Genomic DNA, 24,723 nt, shown 5'->3' with positions numbered 1-24,723 from the left:
ATGTGTAAAACAGGTATTTATACTCCACAAACTTAGCGTAAGACTGAATTCCTTATGAAGGAGTGCTAGTTCTTGTGCTACTCCTCCAGAAACTGGACTTTCTTAGCCTCATGTTTGTCATTTTAACACATGAACATTTCATTTGTATACAAGATCAGTGAGTTCTGGAGATGGTTAAGAGGTTTTGCTTAACTTTTAAAAAAATTACTGAGAAAACTAAACAAATTACCAAGAAAACTTGTAGAAGTCTACTCCCCCACCCCCGCCCCCACCCCAGCTATTCAAATGTGGAGCCAGTAGCATTGTTCAGAATGTATTTTCCTACATTCTAGGAGGTGAGACAGCTCTGTTTCAGTTTGCTCATCTGTAAAAATGGGACTAAAACCTATATGCTTCTTTCTATAAGGGATTGAAAATGTTTATAAAGCACCTAGAGTGCCTGACACAAAATTAATATTGCATAAGTAACCACTAGTAGTATTTGAAAGCCAATCATCTTTATAACTAATAAAATTATAGGTAAGTTACCTAAAAAGCAATAAAATAAGTTATATGTATGTTAAGGGGGAAAAAAAAACCCAAAAACACCTCATTCCAATAAATCTTTTCCTGATTCTGAAATTTAAGGGGGAAGATTATGATCTGGAAACGGGAATATATAGACAGACCGTATCATCTCCTATAGGCTACTATCTAGAAATAAAGTGTTTCAATCCCCCGTTTTTAAAGTATATTTTAAAATTAACCAAGGGCAGAAAGATCTAGAATGACACATCCCATCTATAATTAAGCTAAGGAGATTACTTGGAACTACTTCCCACGACAGATTTTAGTTGATTTTGCCTAAAGCTTATATAATTTATTCTTTATAATGAATATTTGTTCTTTAATGATTGATACACATTACAGTTTTGACCACATAAACTACAAAACATTTGGTGAAGCAGATTAACAAACCATAATGTACATTCTAAGACATTCTTTCGGAAGGATACCAACTTCACTGATTTCATGTTACGCATTTGAGTTAGGAGTGAGTTTGTAGACTGATGTTCTTGTATGCATTATACCACATGAAGAGGGTCCCTGTCTGTTTCTGACAGGATAATATTAATCTTATTCTCCAAGTGAGCACCCAGCATATCTCGAAGATCAGAAAGAAAGCCTCGTTCAGTATTGCTGTGCTCACAAAGGATGACATTTATTCCTTGGGAAGCAGCATCCAGAATATCATGATGGGACATCTCACCTACCAACAAAGAGCAAATACTTAAGTACTAAACAGAGTCAATGGAATGCTGACTCATAACCACACAAAGACTAAGTTTACATTCTGTATGAAACAAGTGCAATGCAGCAGAACTTTATATACACATCTAGCAAGTGGTGTACAGGTTTCTTACATGTCCTCCATTTTAAAAAGAGACAGACCATCACACTGAAAATTCCAAATTCTTGGCAGATTCAAGACAAGTATCCAAACTTGCATATCCAACAGTATCTAATACTTCCAGAACCTGACCTGTAAGAACCCATTCAAAATGTTTCCGCTATAAAATAAATGACCACTGCTAAGTATTAATAAAATGGGGCTTTCAGGAAGTTTCTTATGTATTACATAACAAAAACGTCGAGAAAATTCTTGAGGTATACTTCCCAGAAGACTCCTTTATGCTTTGTGAGCACCAAAATTTTCGATATCAATCCTAGTACAATGCATATGAATGAAATGAACATAAGGTTATTTCTTAATTAAAAACAAGGTATTTTCCTTTGACTTAGGCAAAATTCCTGGAAATTCTGTTACTAGTGGGAGAGGATCACATCTTCTGTGAAAAGATTTTGGGAAAACGCAAATGTTTTGAATTTTAAAAAACACCATCTGTGACTCTGATGACTTCTAATTTAAGAGCAAAAATATATTGTACATAATTTGGCTTGTTCACAAAAATAATTTTGAAATATATTTAGAAACATAAAGGCATAAAAAAATTAGGAAAAAGTGTTCTTAAGAAAAAGGGCTTTTCTCCCCCAGAAATTTTCAGTTCCCTACATTCCTACCCACCCCATATATGTTATTTCATTATAAGGGATAGCTTTTCATTCAAGCACCTTTTAAAACATCTTAATATCAAGGTAAAATAAAAGGAGAAAAGACACTCAGGTGGCCCAGTTAGAAGCCATGCTTTAGGAAAGAAAAGTCTGGCTGCCTGGACTATTATAAATGCACGGGCTGAAGAAAGCATGAAAGTGGGGAAATCCATGAAGACCCTGTATTAATAGCTGAAGGCAAAGGAAAGAAAAGCCTGGGTCAGGAATGCAATTGTGGGAAAGAAAAAGCAAATGAGAGAATTTATATAATATTTGCAAGGAGCAAGCTCCCCATCTGCTGGTCTTTCTGGGACGTTACCCTTAACAGCCAAATACCATGTCACACTCAAAGGAAGGGTGATGAACGTCGGCAGAGGCCTAGATAGTCCTTTGGCTGGTGCTTCCCAACGTTGAGGTCATGTTCAGAGTGATGCCTCACAGATCCTAGACATCTAAAGTCAGCCAGATAAGATATTTTCTATTTCCCCAACAGGAAGGACAGCTTAATATTTTGGAACTCTTGTGAATTTGCCTTATGTACATACTGCTTTACAATAAAAAAACTAGTTTTAGAAAAGTCATTATTTATGAAGAAATAATCAGACATCCCAAATTGAGAGATATACCAAAGCAAATGGCCTATACTCTTCAAAAATGTCAATGCTCTGAAGACAAAGCTAGGAACTAGACTGTATATTAATAAGTTTTAACGACATTAAATTCCTGAATGTGATCACTGTTCCATGGTCATATAAGAGAATGTCCTTGTTCTTAGGAGATATATGCTGGTGTATTAGGGGTAAAAGGTCATGTCTGCAATTTATTACAAAATGGTTTTGGGGGGAAAACACAAATATATATTTATACACATATATACACACACTTACATAAAAAGTACACAGAGAATGTACAAGTGTGGCAAAATATAATCATTAGTAATATAAGTGAAGGGCATACAGGAATTCATTGTACTATTCCTGCACCTTTTCTGTAGATCTGAATTTCCTTCAAAGTAAAATGTTAAATTTAGTCACACACTATTCTGTAAGATACCCCGTCAAATTGCCTACGTATACAGTAGGTTTATTTCAAGCGGGTACAAGACTGAGGGCTTAGAAAAATCTTCCCTCTTCAGAAGGACAGGAAACAGATAATGGTTATGTACATTTTCAGTTGGTTCAGAGTAACTGCCTCAGGCCTGCTTAGATGCTGCACCTCTATGTTGCTGGATGTGACCATGTTTCCAGTGCAGCAGCCTTTGTAAGGGTGTGCTAGGTAATAAGGCACACGTGTGGGTGCTGGACAGGCACAAAAGTAGCCAAGGGAACGACCAGAGGCTTAAGGCCTAGAGTCTGGTCCTAGAAATGGGAAAAGTAACCTTGAAAACTCCCTCTTGCTGGCACTGAGGTGCAGCAGAGGTGGAAATGCAGCCGGTAGCAGCAAGTGTGCAAAGGGCCTCCAACTCCTTTGGAGGAATGACGAGCCATGTTACCTATTAGCTGTTATCCTCAAGGACAGTATCAAGCTGGGAGCCAAACCATTACCAATACAAATGCCTACAGGAGGTTAAGGACAAAGTGACAGGGATCAAAGAGGAAGGCATGACCATCAGGGACAGAAGCTGGAGTGACAGGAAAAGCTTCTCAAAGGAGGTGTCTTTGAGTTTATCTGTAGAAGTACAAAGAAAGGGGCAACGAAAAGGATTTCTAACCAGAGAAAAACAGCATCAGCAAAGGCTGCATGGAAAAGGATGAAATGTTCAGGCTTCACCGGGACAGATAAAGGAAATCACTGCACGTTTTCAGCCAGGATATTACGCACCATCAAATTCGTACTTCTGAAAGTTAATTTTGAGGGAGTTTGTGGAAGGTTAAGATCAGAGACTTGATGAAGTACTTCAGGTAGGAGATGATGCCTGGATAGAGATGAAGGGAAAGGTTCTAGAAAGATTTTGGAGCTAGAACTGATAGGAACTGGTGACTGACTTTAGGGCAGAGTAAGAGGAACCATTTTCTAGCTAAGGCGACAAGGTAGATAGAAAGTGTCCCATTAACTGACATGAAATCTGAGAGAAACCACATTTAGGAAGAATAATGGTTAAATGTTGAACATCAGGTTGTATTTTAGATAATAAACTGTTAAATGATTGTTTTCCCTCCACAAAGAATATTTTGGGGTAGTTCCTATTTAGTTCGGGTTCAAAAGACATTAGATCCATCTATATGCCAGGTGCTACCCTAAAAGCTGGTATCTTTTAACTTGTAAAATATAAACCAAGGTTGCGAAAGGATACACAAAAAGGGGTAAAAGGGGGTAAAAGAGGCCAAGGCGGGCTTACCTGTGAGGTAAAGGTCGGCCTCTGTGCCCCGCAATACACTGCTCCCAGAACCAGCGCACAGGGCCACAGCTTTGACTTGGGACTCTTCAAGAAAAAGGAGACGAGATACCAACACTTTAATTCCCTTCATTTTAATATTATAATTTGCACAAGAATTCTAAATGTAATGCAGACTTCACTGCTGGTTTCATCACCAATATAGGAATTTGCTTACTGAATTTTTAAAAATACCAAATACCAAAACTTGTCTTGACACAGGCAAACAAATTACCTTTGGTATGGCACAGCTAAACCAAGGCAGGGTTGTTACTCCCTTAGACATACATGGCGCCACAAGCACACAGAAGGCACCACTGAGCAATGTTAACAATACAGCTCTAGGCTTTATTGCAATGCTACTGGGTAAAGTAACCACCGGGCTGTCCAGGCAACAGTGAGAGGTAGGCAGTTAGTAGATGTTCTCAGATGAGGACGCAGAGGAACTAAAAGGGCTAGTTAGAAGACGGCTACGAATGGATTTGATACATTTTGAAATATGGTATTTATCTTAAAAGAGCATCCTCTGAATTGTGAAATAACAGAAAGTTTCAAGCAAAAATCCAACAACTATTTAGTACTTAGATTTCTAGGTGGATACTTCATTAGTTGCCACGCAACAGTGGTTTGTTTCAAAAGAGAGGCTTTGGAGTTGGATCTGAAGTCAAATCCCACTTCTGCCATCCATTTTCTTTGGAAATTAACTCCCAGGAATTATTTCATCCAACTGTGGACTTTTGGGTAACTTAGTTATCTCTGAACCTCAATGTTTTCACCTATACAATGGGAACTCTAACACCTACCACAGAGCTAACAAGAGCTAGCATTTACTGTACTTAATATGTGCTAGTTACTGTGCTCTGTCATGTGGAGTATAGATCTACCTTGATGAGTTAGTTTTTATTATTATTGCAGTTTTTTCAGAAGTGACTACCAGGATACAAAGGGGTTAAATAACTTGTCAAAGTCATGCAGCAAATAGGACAGATAAATTTGAGCACAAGACATTCAGAATCCACACCCACAACCTCTGTGTTCCTTTGCAGTGGGAATTCACATACTTAGGATACTCAGTACAGTGCTAGGCTCACTGCAGGGCTCCAATAAATGGTCTGTTCGTTCCTTTTGTTCCCCAAAGTACTGGGAAAAGCCAAAAGAAAAGACAGCGACTACGAGACTCAGAAACCGCAGTGGATCACTTCACTTAGTAGCATCTCACTGTAAAGTACCACCAGTATTGTAAAGTGCAAGATTTGTGTAGTAAGTGGAGCAGTTATAATTTCCAGCTCTTCCTGCCATATGGTAGGATTGCACTGCATGTCCACCCTGGGTTAGATTGGGCAACGTGACCAATGTGACCAATTCCGGACAATGAGTTGAACAGAAGTTCATTTCCAGGCGAGAATGTTTAACTGATGGTTCAAGATTCTACAAAACTCTTGCTCTGCAACAGCAACCAACTTCCCCTGCTGACTCGAGATGAGCAGAGTGTGACAGAGAAATAAATCTTGTTGAAGCCAATGAGATGTTTACAACAGCAGAACCTAGCCCACCCTGACAACGTAAACCACTCATCTCCCATGAGCTAACACGTTTTCTTTCACTTATATTAATACAGTCAAGAGTTTCAACTTTTGCCCAATGTTATCAGTATATCTACTGGACAAATAAAGAAGACATATTTACCTAAGGTCCTCCCTGCCCCAAGAGCAAGGCGAACATGAGATAGTTTTAGGTGCCTTTTGATTCGCTCAATCATGGTTGCCAAAGAGACAGATTCATCCAGTATGCATAACCGTCCCATTCCAGTATGTAGAAGCAGAGGCTGAAAAGAAACAGAAGTTAGAAAAACTGGGCATCATCAGTCCTAGGAAACAAACCTGTAGAATAAAACAGCAAATGCCGACATCAATACAACATGCACACTGAGCTTACGACAGCCAGCTCCAGGCTAAAGTTTGGGGATACAAACCTGACAAAAACATTCTCTGACTTCTAGTCACATTGTCCAGCTTTCCCACTCTCCTGAGAAGGCAGATGTTTAAATAATCACAATAAAAGTGTTTAAATACAAGGTAGATGGTATTTTTTAGTGGGAGCACAAAGGAATGACAAAATGAGCCGCGTCTTGGGGATGGGGGTACTTGGAGGAAGCAGATTCAAAGGTTTTACAAAGACTTGCGTCTCAAAGACAGACTAGAAAGGAGTTAAAAGAGTGATGTCAAGTGCAGTGTGGCAGGATAGCCTGAGATGTGGAAAGGCATCCCAAACCAAGAGAATACGTTCAAAGGTGCCAAGGTGTGGCAGCACGCTGAAGGCAAGTCCAAACGCAGGCAGTATAGCTGGTGTGCAGGGCAGTGGACAGGACTGGGAAGAGGCTGGAGACAGGGGCCATGGCCAGTCATGAAAGGCTGTGTACACTGTGTCTGGATTGTCTCCTGTGGCTGCACACTTAGGGAACCACTCATAATCCCAAGTGAGGGAAGAGTACAGTTTCAACTACTGTGCTGGCAAAGTAAGTAGAGAGGAGAAACATTTTATAGATTTGGGGACAGAATCAGTATGGCTTGGATTTACAGGGTCCAGGGAGAGTTGTAGAAATTTGGAAAATAGGTAGTTGATGCCAAAAATGAAAAAGAAAAAAGAATAGTATTTAAAGGTGTCAAAAAGAAAAAATAAATGGAGCCACTTTAAAACTGAGCTGGAGCTGCCATGCTAGAGGAACTGCCTTGCACCTCTTATGCCTAAAACCTTTGGAATGTTAAAACATTCCACTGGCTGTTTTAACCATTGGACTGGCCTAAAGCAACCTTGTGTATCCAAAAAAACTGTTTGCAAGAATAACAAGAAAGTTGATACTATGGTTACCACACTGATGGCTACCAATCTGGTAGTCATAGTATTATTAAGTCTTTAGAATTAGTGTCATTATGTTATTTGAGAACTGGGAGAAATTTTTTTGTTTATAAGCTATCCAGTCTGTGGTATTTTGTTATAAGAGTCCAAACGTGTTATAGCAGCACAAATGGACTAAAACAAGTACCAACATTTTTCTATTCCTGGAATGGCTCCCTTTCTCAATATAATTCCCAGGGAATATTATGCCCTCATCACCACTTTGTGCTTCTTTAGGTAATAGTTAATAGCCTGATGATCTAACAATTAACAAATGAATTTCCCAAACAAAAATGTACAGCAATGTAAGATATTTTTATTACCTTCTCCAGTGACAGAATTTCGGTCTTCTGATAAAGTTGTCTGTTCTGGGAAAGAAAAGCCACCACCTGCATCAAAGCTTGCTGACTACAATTCAGACTGATCCGTGTTTGTTCTTCATCATCAGTCCTAGAAAAAAAGTCACTCACTGGTTTAAGATAAATACAAACAAAAAGTATTTTAAATAATCCATAGTTTACAACTTCCTATAATAGATTACATTTATGTGGAATTTAGGACTTAATCCCAAACCATTTTCCAGAATACTGTTTCTCAAATTTTTGAATGTATCAAAATCACCTTGTGGAAGTATTAAAATACAGACTACTGGGTCACAGCCTGAGTTCCTGATTCTGTAGATCTAGGTGGGGTCTGGGAATCTACTTTTCTAACAAGTTCCCGGTGACGCTGAGGTTGCTGGGCCAGGGACCTCACTTTGAAACCACTGTTGTAACTGTTCTTAATCCCGGTCTTGCATCAGAGATTGTCTGCCAGCTTCTTAAAATGACAGCTGCTGGACCCTTCTACACATCCAGCAAAATGCCTATGAATGGGATAGTACAGACTGAATTTTTTTAAAGCCCTAAAGAAATTAATTTTCAAACATCACTGAATAGAAGAATTTCCTGGACAGATTCTCAGGAGAACCCCATTCTAATCACACAGCTCTAGGATGAAGCCAAAAATCTGCATTTTTCATAAGTACCCCATTAACAATGAAGCTGGGGGTCCTTGAATCACCCTTTAAGAAGCAATGCCCTAGAGCCTCTCCAAAATAATTGGCATCAAGAACGTTTTGTATTTAACCATAACTTCTATTAAATATAGAGTTTGAAAATATAGGTTTTAGAAAGTTGGAAAATAAGATAGATAAACTAAAAGACACCTTAAAATATAACCTGGAAGTCTAGTTGTCAACATTGGAATAACCTGCAGAGCTTTGAAAAGGAACAGCAAAAACAATGCCTGAGCCTCAACTAATGGTAAAACCCAGATATTATCTGTAATATGGAAAAACTAGAACCAAACTAAATGCATTAGTTAAAAAGAAAAAAGTCCATCAGGAAGAGGAATGCTTAAAGAAACTATAGTATATCCATAAGAGACACTACTCAATGGTTAAAAAGAAAGAGATCTTATAGACCTCATGGAAATATCTCTAAGACCTCATTAGTAAAAAACACAAATACAGCATACCATTTAATTGAACAATAAAACAGAACTATACATTTCTTCATGTTTCTATATGTGTTTAGAAAGATACCCACTTCTCTGAAAGCAAGGAAAAAGACTGAAAGATTCTGGGATTAAGTAGAAGGGACCAGGAAGACTTGTATTGTTTGAATTTTTCATGCTTTACTTGTGTAATTTCCTTTTAATTTCAGTATTTACACAGTATTTCAGTATGGTAAAAGACATCGATGATGGACTCTATGCAGTCCTATAAAGAATTTTTCTCGAGGTTCTTGAAATTCCCCAATCCTATTAGACGACATTTGCAATGATTTTACTATAAGGTATCTATACTTAAAAACTACTCATTAAAGGAGTCATTTTATTTTCAAAGGAGTCACGTTTTGGTGTAGCCTGATATAGATTTTCATTTTATTAAGGTCATTTATTTATCTTTTTTTTTGAACAATTATTAAATCCTGGCTTTGTAAAACTTGTCTTTTATGATGCTTCAATAGTTGTTAGGGTAGATTAACCTAAAAGAAAATCTATGAGGCAACATTTTGGTATCTCTACCCTAAATAAATAAATAATTACGCCTATAGGAGGCACTGTAATGTATATTTCCTTTACAGAGCTTGCAAATCATTGATGTGCTGGGCACTTAAAGTAAAACTACGTTACATATCAGTATACCACTATGGTTTATATATACAGACACACCTCGTTTTATTGAACTTCACAGGTGTTTTTTTTTCACAAACTGAATGCAAGACCTTCCACTAGCGAAAAAAGATTACAACTGGTATTACTGTGATACTTGCTTTATTACAGTGGTCTGGAACCAAACCTGTAATATCTCCGAGGTATGCCTATACCCTACAGTAAAAACAACTACCTTTCACCATAACCAGGAGGATGAGAAATAATGTACATAAAATGTGTAGTATAGGCCCTCCTACATAAAAAATAGTTGAGTGTTACTTAGCATTTTTATTGTTTTGAAAAACTCCCATAGTTCTCTTCCTCCAAGACCACATACAAGTGAGAAGCATGCTGCTTTTAAACCAATCCCAGGGAAAACGATTTGTGTCAAACCTAAATATCAGAGTTATAGAATTTGTAAGGAAGATCCTTACAAATAAATACACACAGAAAAAGAGAAAAATATATCATACCTAGCAGAAAAAGAAGTGACAGAAACATCTGAAATTCCTTTCACTGTAGAAATGACTTCGTCCACATCTTGGGTGTGGTCAACATTAAATTCTACTCTGTGGGTTCCCTCCGTGGGATAGTTGGGCGCTTTGGAAGGATGTATGGGCCTGGAGGTGCAAACTCCTAAAAAAAAATGAATAAATAAAATTGTGGGGCAATGGAGTTTTTTTTTTTTAATTAAAAAGATAAACTATTATGGGTAACACTTAAATAAGGATTTTTTTTTAAAGATTCATTCTCAGATGCTTATACCATGTTTCCCCAAAAATAAGACCTAGTTGGACAATCAGCTCTAATGCGTCTTTTGGAGCAAAAATTAATATAAGACCCGGACTTATGCTATATAAGACTGGGTCTTATATTACAGTAAAATAAGACCAGGTCTTACATTAATTTTTGCTCCAAAAGATGCATTAGAGCTGATTGTCCGGCTAGGTCTTATTTTCGGGGAAACACGGTATAATATATACACATATACGAATGAATCCCTTACATACACATCCAACAGTCTCCATAAACTAGAGATTTAATACAGACATACAAAATCAAATTTGTTTTCAGAATTATTTCCCAGAAGACTTAAGTATCACAAAAATGTGGACAAGGCTGATTTATGAATTTTTAGATGATATATAGAATTGTGACTGCTTATGAAATTTACTCGTGTGAACAATGACTCAGGTCGCAAATGCTCATAATATACCTGACCACATCAATCCAGATTATATCATCATAAAAGCTTCAGCCCAAAATAAATGAGTAAAAGACTTATTAAACATAAATCTAAAATGCATATACTGAATTCCTTACTTATACTGGGCATAAGAAAGCATTCAACAAAACTCTGATGTCTATTTGACTGACATACTAAGTATATTCTGGAAAGGCCTGAGCTTTCAACTCAATTTAACAAGCATTTCAAGAGTGGCTGGGCGCTAGGCACTATGCCACGTGACTGAGGAATCAATCACAAAGCTCAGTCCAGCAATGAAGATTCCCTATGCTTTCCTTACTCATTAATCATAAAAATTTTATTTTTCAAATACAATTTAATTGCTAGACTTTAGCAACATTATTTTTAAATATATTATGTAAAAACAGAATAATGGTCTCACCCCTAAAGCAGTTAAAACTCTATTAGAAAGACATTCTAAAATTTCAAAGCATTTATAAGGAAAATATTAAACATAAAAGAAGAGGCTTCTGACCAAGCCCTTTAGCCAACCAGCTGTTGACTCCCTGGGGTGCAGCATCATAGGCCGTGTGAGGTGAGTAAATAGCGACTCTGTTCTCCAGAGCCCGAATCACCAGGCGCTCCTTCCAGGTTTTCCAGGTTATGCGCTTCATAGGTTGGAAAATAGGTGGATGGTAGGACAGAATGAGATCAGCCTTCTTTTGCAGAGCCTCCTTCATCACTTCCTCGGTCAAGTCATTGGTCAGAAAGAGTATGTTTACCGTATGTGGTGGGCTTGGTTCCACCAGTAATCCAACATTGTCCCAACTCTCAGCAAATGACAAGGATGCAAAATCATTCAAGGAGGAAAGGAGAGCCTTCAAATCCATGAAGGAACAGGAAGAATTGCAGATCAGGGAATGAACAAGCCGGACTGTCGTGCGGGCCAGGCGTACATGAGATGACAACATACAGAAATCAGGTAAAACTGAGTATCTGAAGTCAGAACAGAAAATGATACACATGTACACTTTAGGCCCAGACTTTCGAGGCAATAAAGCATATGAGCAAAAGAGCTATAGTCATACATACCTAGGTTCAAATACTGGCTCTGCCACTTACATGTTACCTTAGTTAAATCATGTAACCTCTCTAAACTTGTTTCCTCATCTACAAAATGGAAATACTACAACCTTCACAGGCCATCTGGAGGAGCACATGGATTAATATATGTTAAGTCTACTAGCACAAGCCTGGTACATAATACACAAATGTTCATCCCCTCCTCTCCAGCCCCCACCACACCCGTTCTTGTTCTCCCCACCCTTGCTTCCACCTCTCTCCTCCCTTCTCCATTTCTCTAAATATTACCCTATCTTCCAAGTTCCTTTCAGCTTCCTAAATAAAGCTTTTTTTGACAAACCTTCCTTTTCAGTGTCTCCCTATTCCCTGCCCCGCCCCACTCTGCCGTGGTATTCTCATAACATTATATTCCTGTTTGTCTCCCCAGTATGCTAATACTACAGGAGAACAGGAACTATACTATCAGTATCACCAACATAGGCCAGCACTAGATGCTAACTGCACAGATGGACACAATCCCCCTCCCCCATCACAAGAGAACTTGGGAGTTAGGGTGGTATATATTGGCATTGAAAAGTACTCAAAGGGCAGGAGCTGCGCTGCTGCCCCTGAACCAACACCAGCTACAGGAAGGCCAGGCTCAAGAGGTGAAGGTGGAGGGCACTTTGCCCAGAGTCTGTAAGCCTTCTAAGACAACCATATCTAATACAAAAGATCACATTGTCAACTCCATTCTTAAATTAATATCCATAAACATTATTGTTTTTTAAGAAAAGCATTTCATAGTATGCCCAATAATTAACAAGAAAGCATAGCCAATTGTAAATTTAATATTCACAACCCAGTGATTTCAAAAGCAGATTTGGGGCAACATTTCTACAGCAAAAATATTTTGAGCTGTGAGTAGTACTTCAATATATGATTTGAAGTGATGGGGAGCCTCCATTAACCACTTGAGCCTGGGGTACTGGAACATCTTCTCATGTCCTTATACTACTTCCACTCTGCACATTCCACATCCTGATAGTTCTCCATTCTCCAGACTCTTCTAAATCCGGCAAGTGCAAAAGTGAAGCTCTAGTGGGTCAGCCCCCGTTGAGTTATCTACTGTTACATATGAAAGAGCGCTTGGAAATAGACACCCACCCCCCTCCCCCGTCCCCATTTCACAGATTAGGAAACTGCAACTCTGCGTAGCTTGATGCCAGAATTAACAATGGGAGGCGGCAGAGCATGGCGGGTAAGAGCACGACTCTGAAATCAGACTGACAGACGACCAAAGCTACAGCTGTGTAACGTTACTTAACCTCTGTGGTTTCCACCTCTGAAGAATAGAAATAAATGCCCAGCTCATAGGGTTGTCTCAAGATTTAACCGTAAAGCTGGAAACAATACTTGACCCGTGTTTAATAACATTAGTAAGTCCCACTATACAGCCTGCAAACTACACCTTAAGTTACCTCATCTACCCTTCACTTCCGTCCCACTTCAGGCCTTTCGCAGGACAAGAAAGAGCCCTGTTTGCACAGCCAGTAACCCACTGAGTCTGGACTCCTGCCCCACTAGTGCCCTACGCTCTCACACGGCAAGTTTTCTGCCTCTATCACCTCTGAAACCCCTGTCGTTGCACTATGCACACAACAGCCTCATGCCGCATGAACCTAGGTCCGCCGGGATTTAAGTCGCCGAAAACTCACCAGTCCTGGAACACTCCTCGTGCGTCACTGCCGGTCCCGTGCGGGACTTCTGGCCTTGTGGGAATGAGTGAGGCAAGGGAATCAGTCGGAAGTGGTCCTTCCCTATTTTAGCTCTGAGTCCAAGGCTTGCTGCCCAGAATAGTTCCGGGCTACGTGTCTCGTCCTAATATAACTATTAAAAGAGCTCTTTTTCACTGTCAAAAGTGTTTCAGGTAGGGGTAAGTTACATTGTCTCCCTAGTTTTAGACATTTTGGTTTGAGACAGGGAGGAGAGGGGAGGAAGGAGGCAAGCCCATTAGGGGCGTTCTCTCGAATGGGTCCCACGCTCGACTTCCGGTGGCCGGAAAATACTAATTTCCAATTTAGAGACCTGTCGGAGCTTTCTACGATTGCATCTTTTCTGTTTTAGCTACAGTTGTGTTAATCGAAGTGGTTAAGTAAGTATGGGGTAACGCGCTCATTCTTTCATTAACTTATTTAAGTGCTTGCAGAGCAGTGTGTTTTGGTTCCTAGGCTGCTTCGAGTGAGCATTCTGGGCGGGAAACGGCAGACTTAATAAATTAATAAAGTATATGGTATATTAGTTATAAGTGCTATGGAGAAAAGAAAATAGGACAGGTATTAGGGTTAAGGCATTTTGAAATAGAGTTAGCAAGTCAATGAGACCTGCCTTTTGAGCACAGACTTGGAGGCTGAGGAAAATAGCCCTACAGAGATGCCTGAGTGTAAGCGTTCCAGGCGAAGGGAGCAGCCAATTTCTAGGCCCCAAGGCGGCTTGTTGAAGGATTTGCAAGGAGGCTCTTGAAGAACAGTGAGGAGGGGAAGTAGGAGGTTGAGGGGCTTGAGTCGGAATTCCTCATCATCACTTCCATAATCGGATTTTTATTACTTGGGGGGGTGCTCTTTGAGACTTTTTCTTTTAAATATGCAGTGAACATGAGCATGAGTGAGGTTAAGAAAGACAAATCAACTTACTTCTTTTTTCTTTTGGTAATAGAGATTTGTTTTCGAACTTCTCTCAATAAGACTGTGAGAAATTAACAGTAAGAAAAATGGTAAGTTTTATAGAATTCTTATGAATATCTTTTATTGTAAGTAATTTTTAGAAATTCAGTCAAGGGAAATAAAACGGCATGGAAATTTCAATAAGAAGGCAACGAAAAGTGGTAAGCTGTAGAATCATACACTGAAAATATTCTAAACAAAACCAGAAGTAAGCAAAATTACTTTTAAATTGTTTTTGTTTTCACTTAAAACACACAGAATTTATATTTTGTGGAAAAAAGATTGACTACAAGATATAGAGATGAAAAAGGTGAGTAGGAGGAGCAGAAGGATATAGCTAGGTGTGATCATTATAATGGGAACCTCTTCTCTGTATCTAAGGTGAGCAGCTAGACCTCTAAGTAGGTGAAAAACAATGAGAATAATGTCCTGCCCCACTCCCACCCCACTCCGTGCTCACAACAGGCACACACACTCCTCTCTCTTTTCAACCTGGCCATGCTTTCTGAATGCTACATACTATTACAAGAATAGAAATGAAAAAGGAAGCCCCAAAATACATTTCCTTCTTTCTGGAATGGGGTAACAAAAGGAATATTCAAGCTACCAAAATAACAGGTAAAACAAACAAAAAGCAAGCATGCAGAGTACTATGGTTACCTCTGCAAATTTACAATCTAGAAACACTGACACTTTTTAGGTCTTGTCTTTAGTTGAGAAAGGAATTGTTTTTTAGCTCTGTATCTCATAATTAAATTACATAAGGGAAATGGTGGAAACTATATTTTGAAATTCATTTTCTTACTATTGTTCAGTAAATATTAATGATGTTAGTGAATGCCATTTAAATCAATAATACTAACGTTATAATTGTTTTTATTGATGAAAAATTCAAACTTAAAATAATTATTTCCATCACAAAATTTGCTCCCCAGTTTTTAGCATAGGTACTATTTTACCCTAAACTTTATATTAATCTGGAGTTTTTTTCCTACTGCTGAAGTAAATTTTGAAGAAATGTAACTTATCTCCCAGAGCTTCTATGTGGACAGGTCATCTCTGAAACAGTATTTCTATCTATTTTTGTTTAGGCCGTCATTCTTTAATACCTAGTTAGAGAAATCATACAGTGCATAAAGTCACCTGAATAAATCTGTTTTTCTCACATTCTCTCTCCATTTTAGTCGGTGACACTGCATACAGATGTAGGTGATATTAAAATAGAAGTCTTCTGTGAGAGGACTCCCAAAACATGTGAAGTGAGTACCATTATGTACAAAAAAAAAAAGAGTTAATGCAACAGATAACTATTTTGAAATTGAATGATTCAAAAATAACCAACAATAAATAGCCAAAAACCTTTTCTATAAAACCATTGTCAGGTAAAGCCAGCTATCATAATTTCTGGCCTAATTTCAACTTAACCTTTCTTTATGTCAAAGGTGGATCAAAGAAAGTGTAGATAATTTTTCTCTAACCATAGAGTGGCTGGTATCTTTTTCTTTTGGCTCATTTTCCTCAGGAAATATAAATAATCATTAAATATCAGGTAAGGAAACTGTTCCTTACATTATTTCACTTGTTTAAATGACAAGGATAGAACGAAGAAGAGTCAGCTTTACATATTTATTTATTCAACGATTACTTATAAAAGGCTATCTTGTCTTGGAATAAAGTGATGAACAAGAAACATTCCTTGCCCTTGTGAAGTTACTATTCTAAGTGGGAAAATAGGCCAGAGTAAGGGTGGGGTGGGGTGGGAGGGCTCATTCTCAACAAAAAAAAAAAAAAAAAAAAAGGCAATTCTAGAGGGTGATAATGCCTTGAAGGAAAAAAAATGTTAAGATAGAGGATAATGGGGAAAGGAATTATTTAAAAGAAGGTTAAGGCAGGCCTACCCAAGAAAGTGATACTTAAATTGAGTGTGAAAGGTAATGAAGGCATCTCCATGGAAAGATATATATAAAAAGAACATTCCAGATATAGAGATAGCAGATACAAAGGCCTCAAAGTGGGAAAGTCTACCTCTTTTGGATGAATTTTCAGGAGACTAATGGGGTTAACATAGTAAGCAACAGGGATGGGGTTATTATCATATAAGATGTAGAGGTGGACCAGGTCATGCAGAGCTTATTAGGCCCTGCTGAGGATTTTGTATTTTATTTCAAGAACTGAAAGAAGCCATTAAAGTGTTTTAGTCAGGGAAGCAACATTATCCAAAGTAATGCCTAAAAGACATAGTTTAAATCTGCTGTTATAGTGTTTTCAGTAAATACAATTAGTTTTACATCTTAAATTTGTTTCTGCTACATAATTTCTCAATCATTGTTTTTACTCTCTTCAGAATTTCTTGGCTCTCTGTGCCAGTAATTACTACAATGGCTGTATATTTCATAGGAATATCAAGGGTTTCATGGTTCAAACAGGAGATCCTACAGGTAAGTTACTCCATTAATAGCTAGGGAATTGGGTATATAGTGTGAAGAAGGGGGTAGACAAAGAGTAGGAAAATAAAAGCGTGTGGAGTTTTTATAACTGGGCTACCTTACAATAGTAAGCAATTTTTAAGCTGAAGCTACTAGCACCTAGCCCTTAAATATGAATAGTACTAATAAGGAGTGTTTTTGTTTTTTCTACAGATACTTTATTTTTCTGGTTTGTAAAGTGAAATGTTGGGAAGTAAGAGAGGACATATTAAATTTTATTTGTATTTAAAGAGTTATACTGTAAACTAGCCCATAAGTTTTAGAAGATAAACCCTTTGTCAACTTTAATTAGATATTTCTGTTTGTCTTGTAATATAGGTACCGGAAGAGGAGGTAACAGTATCTGGGGCAAGAAATTTGAGGATGAATACAGTGAGTATCTTAAGGTATGTCCCCAGTGCTTCAAAATGTGTTTTCTCATGCCTTGTTTACACTTGGAAATTTCGATACATATGTTCTAGTAACACAAGGTAACAGTATGAGTAAGCAAATATTCATACTTTTTGTAAAGTTTTTGCACACTTAATAAATGATATCAAGGAGAAAATATAAATGGTAATTCTAGCCTAAAATATATACTGGAATCTTACCATCACATGAATCTTAATATTAAGTGAGCTCATCTTTGGGTCCAGCCCGAAATATTTAATCACTAAGGTACCAAAGAAGCTTAATGTGTCATTATAAAATTCATTGAATAAAAAAATATATAAATAAAATCCGTTAAATGATGTTAATCATTGCCCTTTTTAGTGAGTGGGGAGGAAAGACTATCAGAACGCCTGGTTACAATATATCAATCTCCAATTTTAATCATCTTCTGTTAGATGTTTAAATATTCCTCTCAATGCCTGCAGTAGACCTCAGCAGTTAAAGAGAAGTGCATATAAATAAATCTTCAGTATAGTAAAACTAGGAATTTTTTCAGTATTTTTTCTATATTTCTAAAACTTTCTAAAGGATTTTCTTTTTTTTCTAAAATGAAAAAACCTAATGCATGCCTATTGAAAAAAAAAATTAGTTCCACTTCCCAGAGATGACATCAGTTAACAATTTATCGTTTATTCTTTTAACTTTGTCTCTGCATAGAATAACTTTATAATTAGAAAAAAACAGATAAGTTTTCCTCAATCAGAATAGGTAATTTAGTATATTGTATTTCAGTTACATTAAAATATACCCAGAAAATTTTCTGAAAAAAACTCATTGCAATGTTTATCTCTGGATGGTGGGACTGGGAGTAATTTATTTTACTTTCTTTTTCTTTTCTATCATAAAGAAATACTTTTGTTATAGGAGTCGGGGTTAGGAGATGCTAAATTGTTTTTTAAAAAATCATCATTTTCCTGAATTAGAAACAAAACAATCTTTTAGGCATTAATTAATGACAGATTTCATAACAGTAATCTGTCATCGTATACCAGTGATTTTCAACCTTGGCTGTTACAGACTCACCAGTGGAAGTTTTAAAAATATGAAAAATTAGGGCCTTAGCCCCACCACCCAAGTACAGAGAAAAACAGTCAGTAGGACTGATTAGGACTTTGATTATATTTTAAGGTTCCCTGGTGATTCCTACACAGCCAGGGTTAAAAACCATTATTTTATACACCAGAGTTGAGGATGATGTATATTGAATATTCACATACTCTGACCCAGCAATTCCATTCCCAAGTGTTTACCCTAGAGAAACTCTTGTACATATGTATCAGGAGACATCTACAAGAGTGTTCCTAGAGTACTAGTTTAATAGCAAAAAGCTAAAAACAACCCAATGTCTATTGATTATAGAATGGAAATTTTAGTATGTTCAATAGTGGAATATTATAGAGCAGTAAAAAATCAGAACTACAGCTACATATACACGTATGAGTCTTAGAAACATAGTAAGAGTAGAAAGCATTGCCCAGAAGACTACAAATAGTAGATACTATTTTATAGAGCTCAGAAACAAGCAAGAAAACAAGCAAAAGGAAACAATACAGTTGACCCTTGAACAATGTGGAGGTTAGGAGCACCTACCCTCGTGTAATTGAAAATCTGCGTATACCTTTTGGCTCCCCCAAAACTTCAGTTTTCCCTCAGTATTCATGGGGCATTGTTTCCAGCACCACCCTCCACACACATACATACATACACACGCAGATTCCAAAATCCACAGATACTTAAGTCCCCTATATAAAATGGCACAGATGAGTGCATACTGTTGGCTCTACACATCTGTGGACTGCCAACCACAGATAACGCATACAAGTGGACCCACACAATTCAAACCCATGTTAAATACCCACTTGAGTCAACTGTATATTGTTTAGGCACGTATAAAGATATTAGAATAGTGGTTACTTCTTGGAGAGGCTGAGGTAATAGATGAGGGGAACACATAGACATATGCAACAGTTTGGTAAATTTTAATTCTTAAAGCTTAGAAATAGATTAATGGATACTTAGTTTTATTAAATTATAAGGTACATAAATTATTGTGTATGTATCAAATATTACATTTGATTACTGTCACCATTATTGGGAGACCATAAAGCATTAATATCTGTTTTTTTTTTTTTTTTTAATTTTCATAAAAATTTATTTCAGCCAAACTGATGACATACATATGCCAAGAAGCAAGACCTCACATCCTCCCTAAAGCATTAATTTCTTGATGTAGCTGAATCTATACATTGATATTGCTACAAATAAATCTGCACTTCTCCAAAGTGAAAATGAAATTAATTAGGGAGTGTATGTTTTTATTGCTTGTTTCATTAATGTCCCTGATCAATAGCTAGAGTAATCGTTAGAGTTATTTATAGTATATTTTATATTGGGTCACCTCCCTATAATATGGTGCTGTCATGTCTTCAATCTTATTAGTAAAATCCTTTTAATTGCTGTACAGTCCCTTGTATAACAAATAGTATCATGAATATTAGAGCTAAATGAGACCTTCTTTGGATCACCTAGTTCTGGGGTTATGAACTGACTGTCCATGGGTGGAAGACCCACAGATACATTCTCTGTGCATTGATTAAAAAAAAAAAAAGTAATGCTATTTGGCAAGAGATACACTATTCCTTTAGCCAGACTCTACCACTCCCTAATGTTTACATTCTGCCCAGTTACCAATTTATTATCTACGGACCCTTGTGAGCATTTGAATTATGAAGAAAACCCCTGAATTAGTACAATCTCCCTTTTTTACAGATAAAGAAACTAGCCAGAGTCCAGTGTGTATGTGAAGAGATTATGGGGATTTTGGTTTTATTGTCTTCCTGATCGTTTCATGCCAGCACACTGTTCCTTAATACAAATGTAAGGATTATTTCTGTTATACATTGGTATTGCCAAAAGTGTTTGTGAAAATGAAATTAATAGGGGGATATGACTTAATATATAATTTACATATAAGTTTTCAGAGCTACAGATAATACAGAAACTGAACATACAGGTTAGCCCAAATAGAAGCTGATTAAATATTTTCTTGGTCCCTTAAATATTGGGAAGTTAAAGAGTGCATGTCTTGTTCCAATCCTCTATTTGGAATATTTATATAAAAACATAGTTAAATAAATACTTTAGTCTGTCTTTTTCAGCACAACGTTAGAGGTGTTGTATCTATGGCTAATAATGGCCCAAACACCAATGGATCTCAGTTCTTCATCACCTATGGCAAGCAGCCACATTTGGACATGAAATACACAGTATTTGGAAAGTGAGTATTCTGTTTATAGTTTTATTCTGTGGACTTCCATTGCAAGGGTTGCACATGAGTGGCTGTGTTGGTAGCATAATATTGAAAGAGCAGTATGAGAGCTAAGCATACCTGGAGTTTAAGTCCACCACTTACCAGCCCTGTGATCTTGGGAAGTTAGAACCTCTCTGAGCTTCAATTTCCTTATTTTGTAAAAGAGGGCCAATACTTTCTTTTTTTCAGGATCATTGTGCAAATTAACAGTAATGTGTCTGTTTTCATTAAGAATAGAATTTTGCAGCAACTAACATCTGATAAACAGTGGCTTAAATAAGATGAACTGTGATGGTGGTTCTATCATGTCACCAATGTTCTAGGTGCCTCTGTCTTTCTTCTCAACCATCTTTAGCTTCCATCCTCAGTCTCATGACATGGTCATTACATGGGCAGTCAAAATATCTGTGTTCCAGGCAGAACAAAGGAGGAAGGGCAAAAGGTGCCTGCCAGCTGAATCTGCCCCTTTTTAAAGAGATTTCCTGGAAGACCCAGAACTTTGCAATGTGGCCTCCCCTCATCTACAAGGGAGGGTAGCAAATGTTTTTCACCCAGGCACATTACCACTCTCAATGAAATCAGGTTTCTGTGAGTAAGAAGAAGGGAGACTGGTTGCTAGGAAGGTATTTAGCAGTCTCTGCCAGAACATCCATTACAAGCACTATACCTGGGACTGGCTTTTGTAAATCAGCAGGAAGACAATCTGTTTATTCAACAAATATTTACTATGCTCAAGGCATGGTTTTAGAGTTTGTTTTATTTAATACCAAGTTAGGCTAATTAAAAATAGAAGACTCTACAACTTTCTTTTTCATTCCATATACATGTCTAATTTAGATTATTAATAATTAACGATATGTTATAGTCATTAGTATTCTTTGTATAGATAATCCAGGTTCCCTTCTTTTTATTTTCTCCCTAACCCACTATTCAGAATTATTGATCAGTAATTACCAGGACTTACCTTACTGGACTTGTGACAAAACAGTAGAGTGTAGAATCAAAACTATAGAGTTTAGGTCCATTAACTTCTTGAAATTGTGTGTTTTGTGTATATGCACACACATTTTCCTGGGAAAATGATACATAGTTTTCCACTAGTTCTCGGCTATATCCCAAATACTTGATTAGACTTCCTTGCTTCAATTCTGCATGCCCTTTTTTGCCTGAGATCTGTTTTTTATATTCTCTGTTTCTCTTACCCAGAAGGTGGGAAAGCCTTTAACACTTTAAAGACCTTAATTGTTATACATTTGAGAGTAAAATCGAAAGGTTTTGGTTATATTACCATTTTAGTGGAATTGTAAAATAAAATTTTTATATGTTATATTTTTTAAGTATATACTATATATCTTAGGAATTGATTTGAGTTGCACTAAGAGGTATAATCTAAAAAGCCACCTTTTCTTAGCAAATGTTTTAGACTAACTTTCAAGGACATACTTCTTTTTTTCAGTGTTTATTGGGCTGACAATGGTTAGCAAAGTTACATAGGTTTCAAGTGTACAATTCTGTGATACATTATCTATATATCACATTGCATGTTCACCACCAGAGTCAGTTCATATATTTGATTACGTTTACCCTCATCTACCACCCTGTGCCCCCCCTTACCCTCTGGTAGCCACTAAACTATTATCTGTGTCTATCAGTTTTTGTTTCTTTGTTCGTCTTGTTCCTTTGTTGCTTTCAGTTTTATATCCCACATATCAGTGAAATCACATGGTTCTCGACTTTTTCTGACTTGTTTCGCTTAGCATAATAATCTCAAGATCCATCCATTTGTCCCAAATGGCACTATTTCGTCTTTTCTATTCCATTGTGTATATATACCACATCTTTTTTGTCCAATCATCTATTGAAGGATACTTTGGTTGTTTCTGTGTCTTGGCCACTGTAAATAAAGCTGCAATGAATACTGGAGCACATATATCTTTACGGATAAATGTTTCCAGATTTTTTGGGTAGATACCCAGAAGAGGGATTGCTGGGTTATATGGTAATTCTATTCTTAATTTTTTGAGGAACTGCTACACTGCTCAAGGACATACTTGAAGGATAGCTCTCAATATATTTTTTTCTTAGTGGAAACATGAAGTGGGCTTGCTGGAAGTGGGCTTAACTGTTCATCTTCTCTTTTTCTGTTTTTATTATTACTGCTTTTTGTTGTTCAGAAGCAAATATTAAAAACACCATATTTAAACAAGAAAGTGTAGGGGCCGTCCCACTGGCTCAGGTGGTTGGAGTGCCGTGCTCCTTAACACCAGTGAGCTGCGCCCTTTACAACTAAGATTGTGAACAGCGGCTCTCCCTGGAGCTGGGCTGCTGTGGGCAGCTGGAGGTTGGCGTGAACTGCTGTGAGCGGCTGACCGGTGACCGGAGGCTGCCACAGCTGGTGGGAGCGCAAGGCTTGTAATACCAGCATGGGCCAGGGAGCTGTGTCCTACACAACTACACAACTAAACTGAGAAACAATGGCTTGAACCAGAGTGTGGGGTGGAGGAAGGCGAAAGAAGGGGGAAAAAAAAGTGCAAAGTGGCCACCTACTTAAGGACCTTCAGTGTAGGGTAGTATTGTAAATGATAGTGCCATCCTTACATATTTTATCTGGTTATTTCCTATAGCAAAGAAAATCTTATGACTGGTTATATTGGCTCCTTTTGTAGCTATGCTGTATTAAGTGGGGCAGAATACAATGTTTAGAAGCTTTAGTGGGAACATTCCTACCCATTGCTATTGTTGTCTAAAGACATAAAAATGATTTTTTGCTTATAAATTTTAGCTCATATCTATGGTAGAAAATCAAATCAATATTCTACACTCAGCTAGAGAATTCAAAGAACTATGAGAATGGTCCTTTTCTCTTAAAAAGACTATAATTGTTATAGATAGTTGGATATTGTGTTTCAATCTGAGGAAATTTTCATACATTATATTGTTTCTCTTTCAGGGTAATAGATGGTCTGGAGACTCTAGATGAATTGGAGAAGTTACCAGTAAATGAGAAGACATATCGACCTCTTAATGATGTACACATTAAGGACATAACTATGCATGCCAACCCATTTGCTCAGTAGCTATACTGGACACGGACAAAAACTTGGCAGAAATTTGAGGGACATACCTATCGTGGTTAACCAATTTTTATTTGTTTGTTTTTTTGTTTTTAAGGAGGGCACAGCTCACAGTGGCCCATGCGGGGACCGAACTGGCAACCTTGATGTTATTAGCACCACGCTCTAACCAACTGAGCTAACCAGCCACCTGGTTTACCCTGTTTTAATAATGTCAGAGATTATATCATCCTGCTTGTTTACGACTAAGATCTATGAATTAATGGTACCAAGGGGAGCCAAACAGCTTTTACTCCCACCCTTAGAGCATATTCTTTACTATAACTATTATCCAATATACTTTAATTTTTTAAAAAACTCTTCTGGTTTTTCTTGTTGTTACAACATATAAACATTCATTTTTAAATGCTGAGACTCCTGTCAGGCATTTTTGAGGACCCTAATTATATACTCCTACCATTTCTAGTCTACATCCTGGAAATATCATTTCCATTAATTATTCACTTTGTGCAGTTAGAGGAAAGACAAGATAAAAAGATGGTCTGGAAAGGCCAGCCAATCCATTTCCTATTTTCTCTAGTCTTTAGATTTACAATAAAGGCTCAGAGAAGTCCTGCAGTACAGTAAACACTTAGAATTTCCCAACTGATTTGCCCATGAAACATTTTTTTAAAGCGTATCTTAAAGTATTACAGGATAGAGTTCTACAGATTATCCATTGAAAACTGCAAGTAGTTAGTTAAGAACACAAGTTGTAGAGTCCTGGTCTTGTTTGAATCACAGCACTGTTCCCTACTCTAGGCAAGTTAACATCTCCAAGCTTTAATTTTCTCATCCATAAATAATATTCCTTCATGGACTATTGTGAGGATTAAAAGAAATGTGTATGAA

At 37.3% G+C, this 24,723-nt stretch overlaps 2 protein-coding genes across 10 annotated transcripts in view; one reads left to right on the top strand and one right to left on the bottom strand.

Annotated features, from left to right (window-relative positions):
• Positions 1-13,665, bottom strand: part of NIF3L1 (NGG1 interacting factor 3 like 1) — a 25,470-nt gene extending 11,805 nt beyond the window's left edge. Inside the window, exons 1-8 of one of the 6 annotated variants that reach the window (XM_019726770.3) lie at positions 13,436-13,542; positions 11,838-11,951; positions 11,281-11,741; positions 10,033-10,195; positions 7,684-7,810; positions 6,152-6,290; positions 4,430-4,513; positions 716-1,249 (exon numbers count right to left, since the gene is read on the bottom strand). In XM_019726770.3, the coding sequence (XP_019582329.3) occupies positions 1,065-1,249; positions 4,430-4,513; positions 6,152-6,290; positions 7,684-7,810; positions 10,033-10,195; positions 11,281-11,716 (1,134 nt within the window). In that variant the 5' untranslated portion in view covers positions 11,717-11,741; positions 11,838-11,951; positions 13,436-13,542 and the 3' untranslated portion in view covers positions 716-1,064. Of the gene's footprint in view, positions 1-715; positions 1,250-4,429; positions 4,514-6,151; positions 6,291-7,683; positions 7,811-10,032; positions 10,196-11,280; positions 11,742-11,837; positions 11,965-13,435 lie in introns of those variants that run through there. The other 5 variants (XM_019726769.3, XM_019726768.3, XM_074339873.2 and 2 more) reach the window with 5 other exon arrangements.
• Positions 13,662-24,723, top strand: PPIL3 (peptidylprolyl isomerase like 3). Of its 4 annotated transcripts, none has more exons than XM_019726773.3 (7): positions 13,662-13,737; positions 14,523-14,580; positions 15,715-15,789; positions 16,875-16,968; positions 17,335-17,402; positions 20,607-20,725; positions 23,709-23,977. In XM_019726773.3, the coding sequence occupies exons 2-7, from the start codon at positions 14,578-14,580 to the stop codon at positions 23,833-23,835; spliced, it is 486 nt and encodes a 161-aa protein (XP_019582332.1). In that variant the 5' UTR covers positions 13,662-13,737; positions 14,523-14,577; the 3' UTR covers positions 23,836-23,977. The 4 variants fall into 4 exon arrangements, with proteins under 4 accessions (XP_019582332.1, XP_019582331.1, XP_074195994.1 ...); XM_019726772.3 differs by lacking the exon at positions 13,662-13,737 and adding an exon at positions 13,834-13,962 and having other exon boundaries at positions 23,709-24,723; XM_074339893.2 differs by lacking the exon at positions 13,662-13,737 and adding an exon at positions 13,834-13,962 and having other exon boundaries at positions 17,335-17,388; positions 20,593-20,725.

Source organism: Rhinolophus sinicus, chromosome 17, assembly GCF_057876585.1.
Source record: "Rhinolophus sinicus isolate RSI-liver-muscle chromosome 17, RSI-T2T, whole genome shotgun sequence".
Lineage (NCBI taxonomy): Eukaryota > Metazoa > Chordata > Mammalia > Chiroptera > Rhinolophidae > Rhinolophus > Rhinolophus sinicus.
Note: the sequence above shows the minus strand (reverse complement) of the source record. Positions and strands in the feature narration are given on the sequence as shown.